Genomic DNA, 12,137 nt, shown 5'->3' on the forward strand with positions numbered 1-12,137 from the left:
TGTGATTGCACGTGTACCGCGATCGAAGTTAATGCAAGGAAACAAATATATATGTATGTATGCGTAAAAAAAATCAAAATTATAAAGTTAGATATTTGATTATTTTAATTTCTATATCAAAGGTTTAAATTATCACATGAATAGTAAATGTTTTAACGTGTATGATTGATATATATATTCATAAAATTGATGTAAATATGATTGTTGATACATCACTAATTATATATAAAATATTATCGTGATAGGAAAATAAAAAAATAATAATAATAAAAAAATAATGCAAATTTTAGTATTTAAATGATTGAAATTGTTTAATAATCATAATAAATAATAAATAATCTCGAATTAGAACGAAACCGATAAAACCTATGGGTTTTATGGTTTTGATTGGCTCTATAATTCTCATACTAAAACCGTTGAAAACCGATAAAAATCAGAAATCATAAAACTCAAACCAAAACCGTTAAAATCCGACCCAAAACCGACCCGTTAGCACTTTGGGAGGACCAACTGTGCTCTCTTAGCCCTTTTAACGGGTTTAGGGATAAGTGGTCGGGCTCGGGTTTAAACTTTAAAGAGTGTGACGCGAGATGGACATCCCTACCGATACGGACGAGAGCCATTTGACTGGCTTGGTGACACAAAATGCAAATACTTTGTTCTTGTAGGGACTAAATTGGAAAACGAATTTCTATTAAATTGAAATAGCCGTTGATAAAAATCATTTCAAAATTGTTTTTACTCAAAACTATTACACGACCGTTTGAACGTCCCCAAAACCTAACTCTCTCTCTCGATTGAAGCTTGTTTCTCTGATCACGTGTTCCGCAACAAAATTAAACAAATACAAATGGAAGGTACTAGTTTTTCTTTTTCTTAATTTTTCCTTCTTGATTCTTTAATTTCAAGAAAACCCCATTTCATAATAACCTTTTTTTTTTTTTTTTTTGTTTCAGAACAAATTCAAGACAATAATACCCTTTTGATGAAAGAAACTCCACCGTCAGATCTTGGGCACGAGGTACATTTTCATTTTTAAACAACTACAAGTTTGTTTAATTGTGTGTTGGGGTTTAATTATTATTTGTGTTTCGGATATAGAAGGACGACATTGTTCCAACTGATGAATTAAAGACCACGGAGTCAGATGTCGCAGCTGCTCTAAGGCTTTTAAGTATGTTTTGGTAATACCTAATTTTTCTTTGGTGTACTATTGGAATTGTGTCTAAGTATTGTTGTATGGTTTTAAAGGTACTGAAAATGAAACTTTGAAGAAGAAGTTTGTTCAAGAGAGTTTAGAGCGGAAGCGTCTTTACAATGAAGTCATTGAGCTTAAAGGAAATATAAGGGTGTTTTGTAGATGTCGACCTTTGAACCAAGTTGAGATTGCTAGTGCTATTTCTTCGGTTGTGGATATTGATTCGTCTAGAGAAACTGAGCTTCAGTTAGTTTGTTCTGATTCTTCTAAGAAGCAATTCAAGTTTGACCATGTTTTCGGTCCTGGGGACAATCAAGGTAATAGAAAATACTTACTATGAAATTGGTGTAACACTTGTAAATAGTTTGTTGTTGAATAATTAATGAAGCAGTAAAGTAGGCCATAACCTGGCTGATTTTATTCGTAGATGATATATATTACAGAGAGAGGTTGAATTCATAGATCAGTATAAAAGGACACAAGTCCTATACATTGTATGGTAAAATCAGTATCTCTTTTAGTAATTAAGTTCTTGTTTTATTTATTATACCATTGCTGAAGTAGTATATTTGCTTGAGTAACTTGAAAGCCGTGCTTGATATCTTTTTTTATTTTAAATAAATCGTTAGTAGAGAAAGCTAAAGAAACCACAGAGGGCTTATATTAATTTTGTTATATACTGCTTTGTACTGAAATATAACGAGTTTTATGTTCAAATGTGGTTGAATATTTTGTGAATGCACTTAGTTGATCTCTATATGTGCAAGCCTTGTTTTTTCTATGCATTGAAGCATTTTTTTTTTTTCAAGTAGTTTTAGCTGTACATAACTTGATGACTGAAAATTTGCAGAGGCTGTTTTCACTCAGACTTCACCTGTCGTTGACTTCAGTGTTAGATGGGTTCAATGTCTGCATTTTTGCATATGGACAAACAGGAACTGGGAAGACATTTACAATGGAAGGCACCCCAGGAAACCGAGGAGTTAACTACAGAACCTTGGAGGAATTGTTTCAGATTTCCAAGGAGCGCAGCAGTACTATGAAATATGAGCTGTTTGTGAGCATGTTGGAAGTTTACAATGAGAAGATTAGGGATCTTCTAACAGAGACTTCCACCCAACCTTTGAAAAAGTAAGTTTATTTTAAACAGTGAAGGAATAGTCATCAGTAGTCTCTGATTTAATTTATCCTAGACAAGACAGCAGAGATGTTTATTGTTGATTTTGAAATATTGAAGATTGGAGATAAAGCAAGCAGCGGAAGGAACACAAGAAATTCCAGGCCTTGTTGAAGAATGCGTGTGCAGCACGGATGAGGTCTGGGAGCTGCTTAAGACAGGAAGCCGGAATAGAGCTGTTGGATCAACCAATGCTAATGAGCTTAGTAGCCGCTCTCACTGGTAAATAGTTATTTAATGTATATATACTTACTAATTGTTTTTAATGTCAAGTTAGAGTAACCTCAATGATTTAACTACAAAGATAGTAAAATTGTGTAGCCCCTTATTGCCGGCGACTGATAGCTTCTTTGAATGCAGCTTGTTCCGAGTGACAGTTAGAGGTGAGAACTTGGTTAATGGCCAGAGGACAAGGAGCCACCTTTGGCTTGTAGACTTGGCAGGGAGTGAGCGAGTTGGGAGAATTGAGGTAGATGGTGAAAGGCTCAAGGAGTCTCAGTTTATCAATAAATCTCTTTCAGCACTTGGGGATGTTATCTCTGCTCTAGCATCCAAGACACCTCACATTCCATACAGGTATAGTCCTCTCTTTCTCTCCCTCTTTTGTGCGTGCACACAGACTTGCTTGTGTGTTTAAAGATCTAATGCTTTCTAGCCCATTTTTTTTAATCCAGGAATTCCAAGCTCACTCATTTGCTGCAAAGTTCATTGGGTAAGCTCTTATGTTTCATATTGCTTTTGGTGTTTATAATTTGTTTCATTTGATGTAATTGGCTAAAGTCAGGTTGGGTTAGGATTTCCCTCCTATTGTGAAATTCTTTACTAAGAGCTGGAAAATTTATTCAGGTGGGGACTGCAAAGCCCTTATGTTTGTTCAGATCAGTCCAAGTGCTGCAGACTTGGGAGAGACCCTCTGCTCTTTGAACTTTGCCAGCCGAGTCCGGGGGATTGAGCATGGCCCTGCCAGAAAGCAAGCAGATCCTACTGAGCATTTTAAGTTTAAACAGATGGTAATAGTCCAGGGGATTGCTCTTGGGAATGTTTATCAAATATATCATATGGCCGGATATAGTATTATCCTTGACTCATCTTAATTTGTTCAATTGCTTTCAGGCCGAGAAGCTAAAGCATGATGAGAAGGAAACAAAGAAATTGCACGATAACTTGCAGTCATTGCAATTAAAGTTTGCTTCTCGAGAACAGCTATGCAGAAGTCTACAGGAAAAGGTAAGAGTGGGTAGCCAACTTGTTTATTTGTTACAGTTTGATTAATCCAGAGGGTCATATTATTCTCATTGGATTTTCTAAACAGGTAAGAGATCTAGAAAACCAACTTGCTGAAGAGAGAAAAGTCAGACTACAACAGGAAAATAGAGCAGGAGCAGCAGCAGCAAAGACATCAGTAATGTCAACTATGCAACAAGGTCAGAGAGTCCAAAATATGAAAAAACCACCCCTAGGTTCTTCCAAAATGAGGCCACCATTGAGAGGAATTACCAACTTCTTGCCCCCTCCATCACCAATTCCACCTAGTAAAACTGGAATTGCACTGCCTACTATTGCATCGAGAATGGAGAAAGAGAATGGTCTGGAGACAAGTAGAATAGACAACAAGGTTATGCGGAGACCTGGGCGAGTTTCAATTGCTGGGAATTTTGCAATGGAAAGAATGCAGGTTAATCAAGCTAAGCCCAAGAGGCAGCGGGTTTCTATTGCGACTATCCCCTCCTATACTTCTTCATTATCGGTGATGAATCCAATTGACACCTCTACAGCTCGACCAAAGAATGGAGGAATCATGGCTCGGCGATCATTTGCTAAAGAAGCACGGAGGATATCAAGGATATTCACACCACTGCCTGAACTGACTAGTTCTGATGCATCAGGAGAGGCAACTCCAACAGTGATCAGGAGCAAGTTCTTGGGCAGTCCTCCAGGACAGCAGCATGCTGGCTCATGGAAGTCGAAGTATCCAACAATGGTTGCACTGCAAAGACGACCTCTTGTGTGGAGTCCACTTAAGCAGAAAATTCAGAGGCATGAAAGAAAATCATTACCACCTTCAAGATTTGCATAGAATTTTCGATAGCTTGCTTCTGTTATAAAGACACCCTAAAAGCTCCTTGCTTTACTCAGAAACAATTTGTATTTCTTTTATAGTTTCGCAGTATTCATGTAGCTTGTAGCTTAACAAGGAGTTGAAATTACATTTAGAAAGATTGCGTTCTGTTCACTATGAATGAAAGAAATTTTCTCATCTGCTTGTGTGCCAAGTTGAATGAATAAGTGGCAATTGGTATTGAACTGGATTTGCCTTTGATTCTGAACTGGTATCACAAAATTCTCTCTTGGGACCTATCATTGGGCTAGAAAGAGATTGGGCTCGTAAGATATGAAAAATAAAGTCCATATATTTTGTTGGGCCTTAACGTAGAAAAAGCCCATTAAGGCCTTAGTAGTATTTATTCAGACCTTATAATAATTAGGGTTTCATTTGAGCTTCCTTCTCATTTTTGGTTGCAGAGCAACAACAACAACAGCTATGGTTCTCAAGTACGTTCCTTTTTTCCCTTCCCTTCAATTTCACTTTCATTAGTATCTAATAATAATCTCAATTCTTGTTTTTTATATTCCATTTGTTAAAATTTCGATTCAAAACAAATTTGTTATAAGATTCGTTGTCGATTGGTTAGATATAAGTTGTTGAATATGGATTGATATATATTTTGGGATTTTTGAGCTGACGTGGTATTTTTATTTGAGGTTGGGGGAGTTTTTGAGTAGATGGGGTGTGATTGTTTTGCCTAAATGATTTTTAAATATAAAATGCACACTGCTATCTATACATTTGTCTTTGAGATTATGGATTACTGAAATGTTCTTGAAGCAATGTTCCGAAAGAATTTTTTAGTGAACGAGATATAGGAAACTCATTAACTCTAAAAAGTTGCAATTGTTGGAGGGTCTAATCAGTCCATTTCTAGACTTCTGGTGTTCAGCTTCCTACTAAATTGATTATAAGTTTTAACTCTTCAAGTTATGGAATCAGAGGCATAGTTGAGTAATATCCAAACTAACTCTAAACGCCCTAATGTTCATGTATCAACTGGATAAGGCATGAACTTTGGTACTTCAATTTTTTTTTTGGTTAGGTCCTGAATCCTGATAATGACTTCGAATTCTTTTCAGGACTGAACTCTGTCGTTTCAGTGGTGCTAAGATATATCCTGGAAGGGGTATCAGATTTGTGCGCGCTGATTCTCAGGTAAGTTATGGTAGTAATTTTTACATAGTTTCGTTGACGTATGGTTGTAGTTTACGTGGCAATCTCATTTTCCTAACCTTTCAAGTAAACTGTTCTTTCATGCCCTCAGGTTTTCCTCTTTTTAAATTCAAAATGCAAGAGGTACTTCCACAACCGCCTCAAGCCTTCAAAGCTTACCTGGACAGCCATGTATAGGAAGCAACATAAGAAGGTGAGTTTATATTTTTCTTCTTGCCCTGTCATTGGTGTTATTGGCCATGCATATGTCTTCATGGTTGATTTTAAGCTTTTTGTCTTTTTTCACACAAATGGCAGGACATTGCTGCAGAGGCTGTAAAGAAAAGGCGTCGTGCCACAAAGAAGCCATACTCTAGGTCTATTGTTGGTGCTACCTTGGAGGTTATCCAGAAGAAAAGAACTGAGAAGCCTGAAGTTCGTGATGCAGCCCGTGAAGCTGCTCTCCGGTAAGCTGTTTTTCTCCTTTCTTTGATGATGGCTAGGAGGAACTTGTCTTTTGCTGTTATGACTTATGAGCATGTGCACAATGCTGTATTCAACTTCCAAGCCTTTTTTTTTTTTTTTTTTTTTGCATTTACATGTATTAACCATTATTTTATTTTGGGGGACAGTGAAATCAAAGAGAGGATAAAGAAGACAAAGGATGAAAAGAAAGCAAAGAAAGCTGAGGTGATGGCCAAGTCACAGAAGACTCAGAGTAAAGTGTCCAAGGGTGGTGCTGCATCAAAGGGTCCCAAACTTGGAGGTGGTGGTGGAAAGCGCTGAGCTGCAAGTTCCATCTTTAGCCTGGAGGTGGTAGTTGTTTGGGGTTTTCTTGTTTTGAAAGTTTTGTAAGAGGGATTTAATTGGCTTTTGCAGGTCAAATCTGTTTTACATATTTCTCTACTTTTGCTAGCAAACTCAAAATTGTCCTGACCAGTGAGCTGCTAAGTGTTGTTTACATCGTTTTTTAACTTCATAATTTTCTAGAATACTTTTCATCTCCTTTACGGCTTTACCCTTCATATCCTGCTATACGTTTGTTGTTGTGGTTGAGCTTAGGCTTAAGCAGGGTTATGTTTTCCTGTTTGTTGAACAGATTAACGAGCTAGGTACTTCTAGAAGAGCTGTGTAGGAAGGAAATTAAAAACTAATGATCAATAGAATGCCTTGCCCCCTGTAGATGTTTTTCTATTAGTAAAGTACAGGGCATACATGACGCTGGTGAGTTCGAAGTGTTAAGATGTGCAGTGCCTTTGAAGTATCTGAAAAACTGAAGTCATCTTCTCTCCTGGTGGTAGTAGAGAAGCCTCAAATGAAGTAAGGCTGGTGATTTGATGCGTTTACAGATACTTTTGTTGTGTGCTGAATTTTGATAAACGGTTAGCAACATAATGTGGATGTGTTGGATACCGGCTTTTGAAAGTCATTGGCATCTTTGGTTTTGTTAACGGTAAACCCCAGTATATTGCTGGCACTTCGGGGGTAGGCATTCTGGTCACTGGCTCACTGTTAGATCTCAGAATAATGACATCAGAACCATTGCTAGTTAATCAAACCTCCTACACGATGGGCTCCTCTTCAGCCTCAAACTGCCGTATCCTGAATAGAAGTGTGAAGTGTTTTAAGTGTGTCCATCGACCAGCCGCACCTGTAACACTGGTATTCTTGTATTCAAACTTTGGAAATGGGAATTTTTGCTGCCTGTTTTGCTATCTCTCGTTTGATAACTGTTTCCTGTTTCATTTCCCCTGCTCGCATCCCATCCTAATCAGGTAGAGTAGTATGCCATCATCGATAATTACAAACAGCACCAACTGTCCTGATCAGGTAGAGTAGTATGCCATCATCGATAATTACAAACAGCACCAACCGTGTTGCATTCTGTGCAGAATGCAAATGGTATTGCATCACATATTATCATCATTTCCTTTCTTAACCATGCAAATTCAATGAAGTAAAATCTATAAATATTTATCCCACCTGTTTCAGAGTCAATGTTTTTGATGATTTATATTTTGAGATATCACTATTGTTTTCACAGAATAAGATACTAGAGGAAATTGAATATGTAATACTGATCCGGTGGGTGACGGTGAGTAGAAAGCACATAGATCAGATGATTATGAAAAGGGTTATTTGCTCCCTTGTAAACTTAACAGTATTTTTTCAATTTTTTATGTTGAAGTTATCAAATCACAAATTATAAATATGAAACGATATGGTTTTTTTAAGGATTTTTTAAGGAAAGAAACAAATGAGTGCATCCTTGCCGTGAAGGATAACTAGAACCAGTCTTATCCTTTCTTTTACTTCTGAGATCTCAGTGTTATTTCACGTTTCATTTTTTATAGGATAATAGGGAAACACTTAATTATGCCCCGCCAAACAACATCTCTAGTGTGTTTCATATATGGCTCTAGTGTGTTTCATATATGGCTTTATCGTGAAATTTTGTCTTCTGGAATATGGAAAGTTGAGCACTTCAGCTAAATAGAGTACTAAATAAAAGAGTGTGTCACGTAGATGGTTCACAGGGTGTAAAAGATTATCCTAAAATATTGATTTCACCTCACAATACTCGTACAAATGTCGAGAAAACAGAAGTACAAATGTCGAGAAAACAGAAGGATAGTGTGTGGGGGGGTTGGGTCACAAAATGCACTATTTCATTATTCTCAAAAGTCATATCGGCAAAATAAATGTGATTCACAATAATATCGAGTACTACTGTAATGTGATTCACAATAATATTTGTATATAGAGGAGCTATGACAATACATTTAGACAGTCCCACAACTCAATCTCTGGATGTTCACTGTGCAATTTGCCTCTTCTACATTTTGCCATCCTTCCTTCAGTCTGCAGACCTGTATTGATCGTTCAATCTGATAGCCTTGACTGGTTTCTTTCTCCAGTCGCAAACAGTGCTGCTGGAATGTGTCTACGCTGACTTGGAGTCTGAAATCCAAACTGAACAAGAATTTGATCTCCAATCGATTCATCTCTGCTGTGCTGACTCCACCCACTCTGGCATAATATGCATTGTTGAAAAAATCTGCAAACAGGTTCATATTATGAAATACTAAAATTGCTTACTCTAGGTTTGCTTAAACAGTACTAAAAGGAAAGAGTAATTATTATTCAGAACATAAATTTCCTTTGAAGAAAAGTAAACGTTAGATACAACTTGTATTTGCGTTAAATGACAAATCTTATGAAGAATATACTGTTTTAATTCACGCTCACTGAAAGAATGTCTACGAGGTGTAAATTACACTACTACAATCAAACAATGAGACGTTTGTCATTTTAGAACCTTTTGTAGTCTAGAAAGATAAGTCTAAAGATTCAACTGAAGCTTACAGATTAAGGAGAATAATATTGTTACAATCAGAGAGAATGTATTAAAATTGTATTGTTGTTAATAGAGAAGAAGTTTGGAGAAAAAGAGGATACGACCTTATTAGTTTTGGCCTTGTATCACTTCAATACATATATATGGGGAGGGCCGGAGGGATAGAGCCACATTCACTATATATATATGAAAAATAATATAAAGTAATATATAGTATTATTCTTCTGTATTTCTGATAAAGTATAACATTCTTACACAAATTTTACTTGTCCAATCTATTTAGAATTGTGTCATAAAGTGGCTTAGCCTTCACGATGCTGGTTTCTGCCAGCAGCATTCGAAAAATGTAGTAATTCTTTCTCTAAGATTTATTTCATATGTGTTAAATTGAATGCCCTATAAAGTTAAGCTAATTACCAACAGAAGTACAGAACTCAACATTGTCACTTAGACTAATTATTTTGCTGCAGATTATTTTCTTCTGTTTACGTAAGGTAAGACCTACTTACTATATATGTCTGAAAAGATTGTCTCATGAATCCAAGACCGTACTTTCTGAGGGACCGAGTACAGCGAGAATTAAGATCTGTGTTACATTAGAATGAAAGAGAAATACACGACAGGACCTCGATCCTCAACAAGCCCAGCTATTAATCTATCAACACAGTTATTACTATGCTTTATGTAGTAAAGGCAATATGTCAAGATTGAGGACTTGGGATCCGTCAACACTTGGTAGAACAGTTATACTGTTTTTTTTTTTTACTGTTTATCTTGTTTTCCTTAATCTAATATATCATGGCACAGTTCACGGAGGATGAGTCCATCGACCATTAGCTGACTCAACGATGACAAACAAGTGAAACAACACAAACATAGAATTATCTCATGAAAGCTTGACCAGTGTTACTTACGCGTCATCAATGAATTTTGCTGCTACCATCATACTTGTGATCAGGATTCTGTGAACATTCAGAGAAGAGAGATGGACTGTTGTCCTTTCGAGGAATCTACCGATGTATATGTTTGCGACAATAAAGCAGGACGGGCTGCAGCTTGCATACTTGAATATGCGATCAACATATTGTCGAATACTGAGAGTTGGTGCTCTTAAACCATGAAAAATTGTAACCACATCTTTCTTTTTCCCAGACTCCAGTAGACTGTCATTTCTTTGAACAGATTTCTCAAGAAGAGAGGAGATGAGTGACAACACTCGAGGGCTTCCTGAAACTCCCTGACGTTTCTCTTTCAACCCCAAAGCTAAGTACAGTTCTGAGCTGGCAGCCTCATTCTCAAGTACAAATGATGCCATCTCAATATTGAGCTGCAACACTCACAAGAAAAGGGATTAGCAATCAACTTTAAGTAAAGACAAAAGATGGCAAGCTCCAATGAATTAAAACCAAACAAGTAGCCAGAATTGCACATGACCCCAACAATTCAAGACTTAAAACAGCCAGCTTTAACGATTGTCAATTTGTTAAAGGCTATACTATATTTGTGGTTTTGTCCAATTCTCTCTTTTGGTACATAATCTAGATATTGATGTAGAACAAGTTTTGTTACTTTATTCTTTTCCTTCAGGTCAATTAAATGAGAATTGGCATCTGTAACTTTGAATATGATCGATATAGCTCCACACAGAACATACTAAACCAAGCTTCAGAGTGACTTAAAAAGGGTCCTTTCTTTTTGTGATAAAAGTAGTATATAAACTAGTAATGATAGCGAAATTAAGTGAAGAAACAGAATCTATATGCATATATGAAATCAAAAGCTATAGCATAATTGATGAAAGAAGTTACGGAATGAATTTGTAGGAGTAACAACAGTCATAATGGTCGAGGGTGGGAGCTTGGTAAACAAAGGAAAGATTATAATTTGGGTTAGTACTATGGACAGCATAAAGATCTGTGGTTGTAAGCATGGTGGGTCACCGAGAATCATATCATCTAAGATAGTTAGATAGTGCATATGGGGTACCCAAAAGTGGACTTCTCCAGTAATGGTTGAACCAAACCATTTCTCTTTTGCTTTGAATAATTAAGGGATTGAAGGGATATGTATTCGAAAGCGAACCTTTCTAACCCACAATAACATCACATCACTAGTATAAGGATAAGCAAGAGAGTTATCCAATGGCTTATCTACTAAAAGGTTACAGCAACAGGCAATACCAAGGTGGTTGTAACAAAAAAAGATACCTCAAAATTAAAAGCATGAAACTATATCAGGGAAATTGGACACAAGAGTCATTCTTGTATTAAGATGTTCTTTTAACAGTCTACTTGTAATGTTCTTGTAAAATGGACTCTTCATACAATTAGTTTTCTTTAGCAATCTTGATTAATGCATAAATTTGTTTTCTTTACTATACATATTTACATTCTTTAACATTGCATTCAATTGTGGAAAAATAATGCAGCAATCCAATACATGTAATAAGAAGACAAAGTAGGAAACCAATAACTACATTACAACTAAACTATAAACTGAAACCAAAAACCAAAAACCAAAAACAAACTCCAAACAGCCCACTCAAGAAAAAAAAGAAGGCAGCTTACAGTTTCTTGAGAAGAAAGTGTGAACAGTGGTCTGCTCATTGAAGAGACGACAGAGAACTAGTAGTGGTGCACTCATTCTTGCCCTCAAACTCAGCTACACACTCTTTCTTTATTCTCTTTGCCTTGTGTCTCTTTATTCTCTCAAGTTTTCTTCTTTTTTTAATGAAGAGAGTTTTCAGGTATTGGCTGAATGAGCTTCACATGAAAGCAGCTGTCGGTAGTTGAATTCTGAGTGGGAAGGCACCGAACTTAATATGGGTCCCACTCACGGTAACCCACTAACCGAAACCCGAACCACAAACTACCGACCCGGTTTAATTATATATACTGGTCCCTTAATTGAAGCTCACCACTGGTATTACAAGTAGAGTGTTCACCAACTAAGGCAATGATGTGCACAACATACCAACATGTTTTTATTTAATAGAGCTGAATTTTCTGTTAATTATTTTAATATCCATACATATTTCCGCAATAATTGAGATCCATAGTTTGAGATTTGACATAAATTTTCTTCTTTATGGAATGTCCGAGTTTACGTTCTTCAAATTTTGTCAAATGGATGATGCAAAAGT

General features: G+C 36.5%; 3 protein-coding genes across 3 annotated transcripts; 2 read left to right on the forward strand and 1 right to left on the reverse strand.

Annotated features, from left to right (window-relative positions):
• Positions 1 to 744: 744 nt before the first annotated feature.
• On the forward strand, positions 745 to 4,634 carry LOC147499605 (kinesin-like protein KIN-14S). Its single transcript, XM_086561376.1, is given in 12 exon segments — positions 745 to 857; positions 957 to 1,021; positions 1,102 to 1,174; positions 1,252 to 1,515; positions 2,049 to 2,080; positions 2,082 to 2,329; positions 2,436 to 2,597; positions 2,736 to 2,951; positions 3,050 to 3,087; positions 3,222 to 3,385; positions 3,489 to 3,602; positions 3,688 to 4,634. Coding segments are annotated over 12 exon segments (2,148 nt in total). The 5' UTR covers positions 745 to 850; the 3' UTR covers positions 4,453 to 4,634.
• Positions 4,635 to 4,847: 213 nt separating this feature from the next.
• LOC147499606 (large ribosomal subunit protein eL24-like) lies at positions 4,848 to 6,642 on the forward strand. Its single transcript, XM_086561377.1, has 5 exons — positions 4,848 to 4,928; positions 5,565 to 5,640; positions 5,750 to 5,851; positions 5,956 to 6,104; positions 6,270 to 6,642. Exons 1-5 carry the CDS (start codon positions 4,918 to 4,920, stop codon positions 6,421 to 6,423), a joined length of 492 nt encoding a protein of 163 aa, XP_086417503.1. The 5' UTR covers positions 4,848 to 4,917; the 3' UTR covers positions 6,424 to 6,642.
• A 1,642-nt stretch (positions 6,643 to 8,284) lies between these two features.
• LOC147499607 (cyclin-P3-1-like) lies at positions 8,285 to 11,750 on the reverse strand. The gene is made up of 3 exons (XM_086561378.1): positions 11,563 to 11,750; positions 9,910 to 10,322; positions 8,285 to 8,694 (listed from the first exon to the last, which is right to left on the reverse strand). The coding sequence occupies exons 1-3, from the start codon at positions 11,599 to 11,601 to the stop codon at positions 8,421 to 8,423; spliced, it is 726 nt and encodes a 241-aa protein (XP_086417504.1). The 5' UTR covers positions 11,602 to 11,750; the 3' UTR covers positions 8,285 to 8,420.
• Between the last annotated feature and the right edge of the window lie 387 nt (positions 11,751 to 12,137).

Source organism: Coptis chinensis, chromosome 5 (assembly GCF_015680905.1).
Source record: "Coptis chinensis isolate HL-2020 chromosome 5, ASM1568090v1, whole genome shotgun sequence".
NCBI classification, from domain to species: Eukaryota; Viridiplantae; Streptophyta; class Magnoliopsida; order Ranunculales; family Ranunculaceae; genus Coptis; species Coptis chinensis.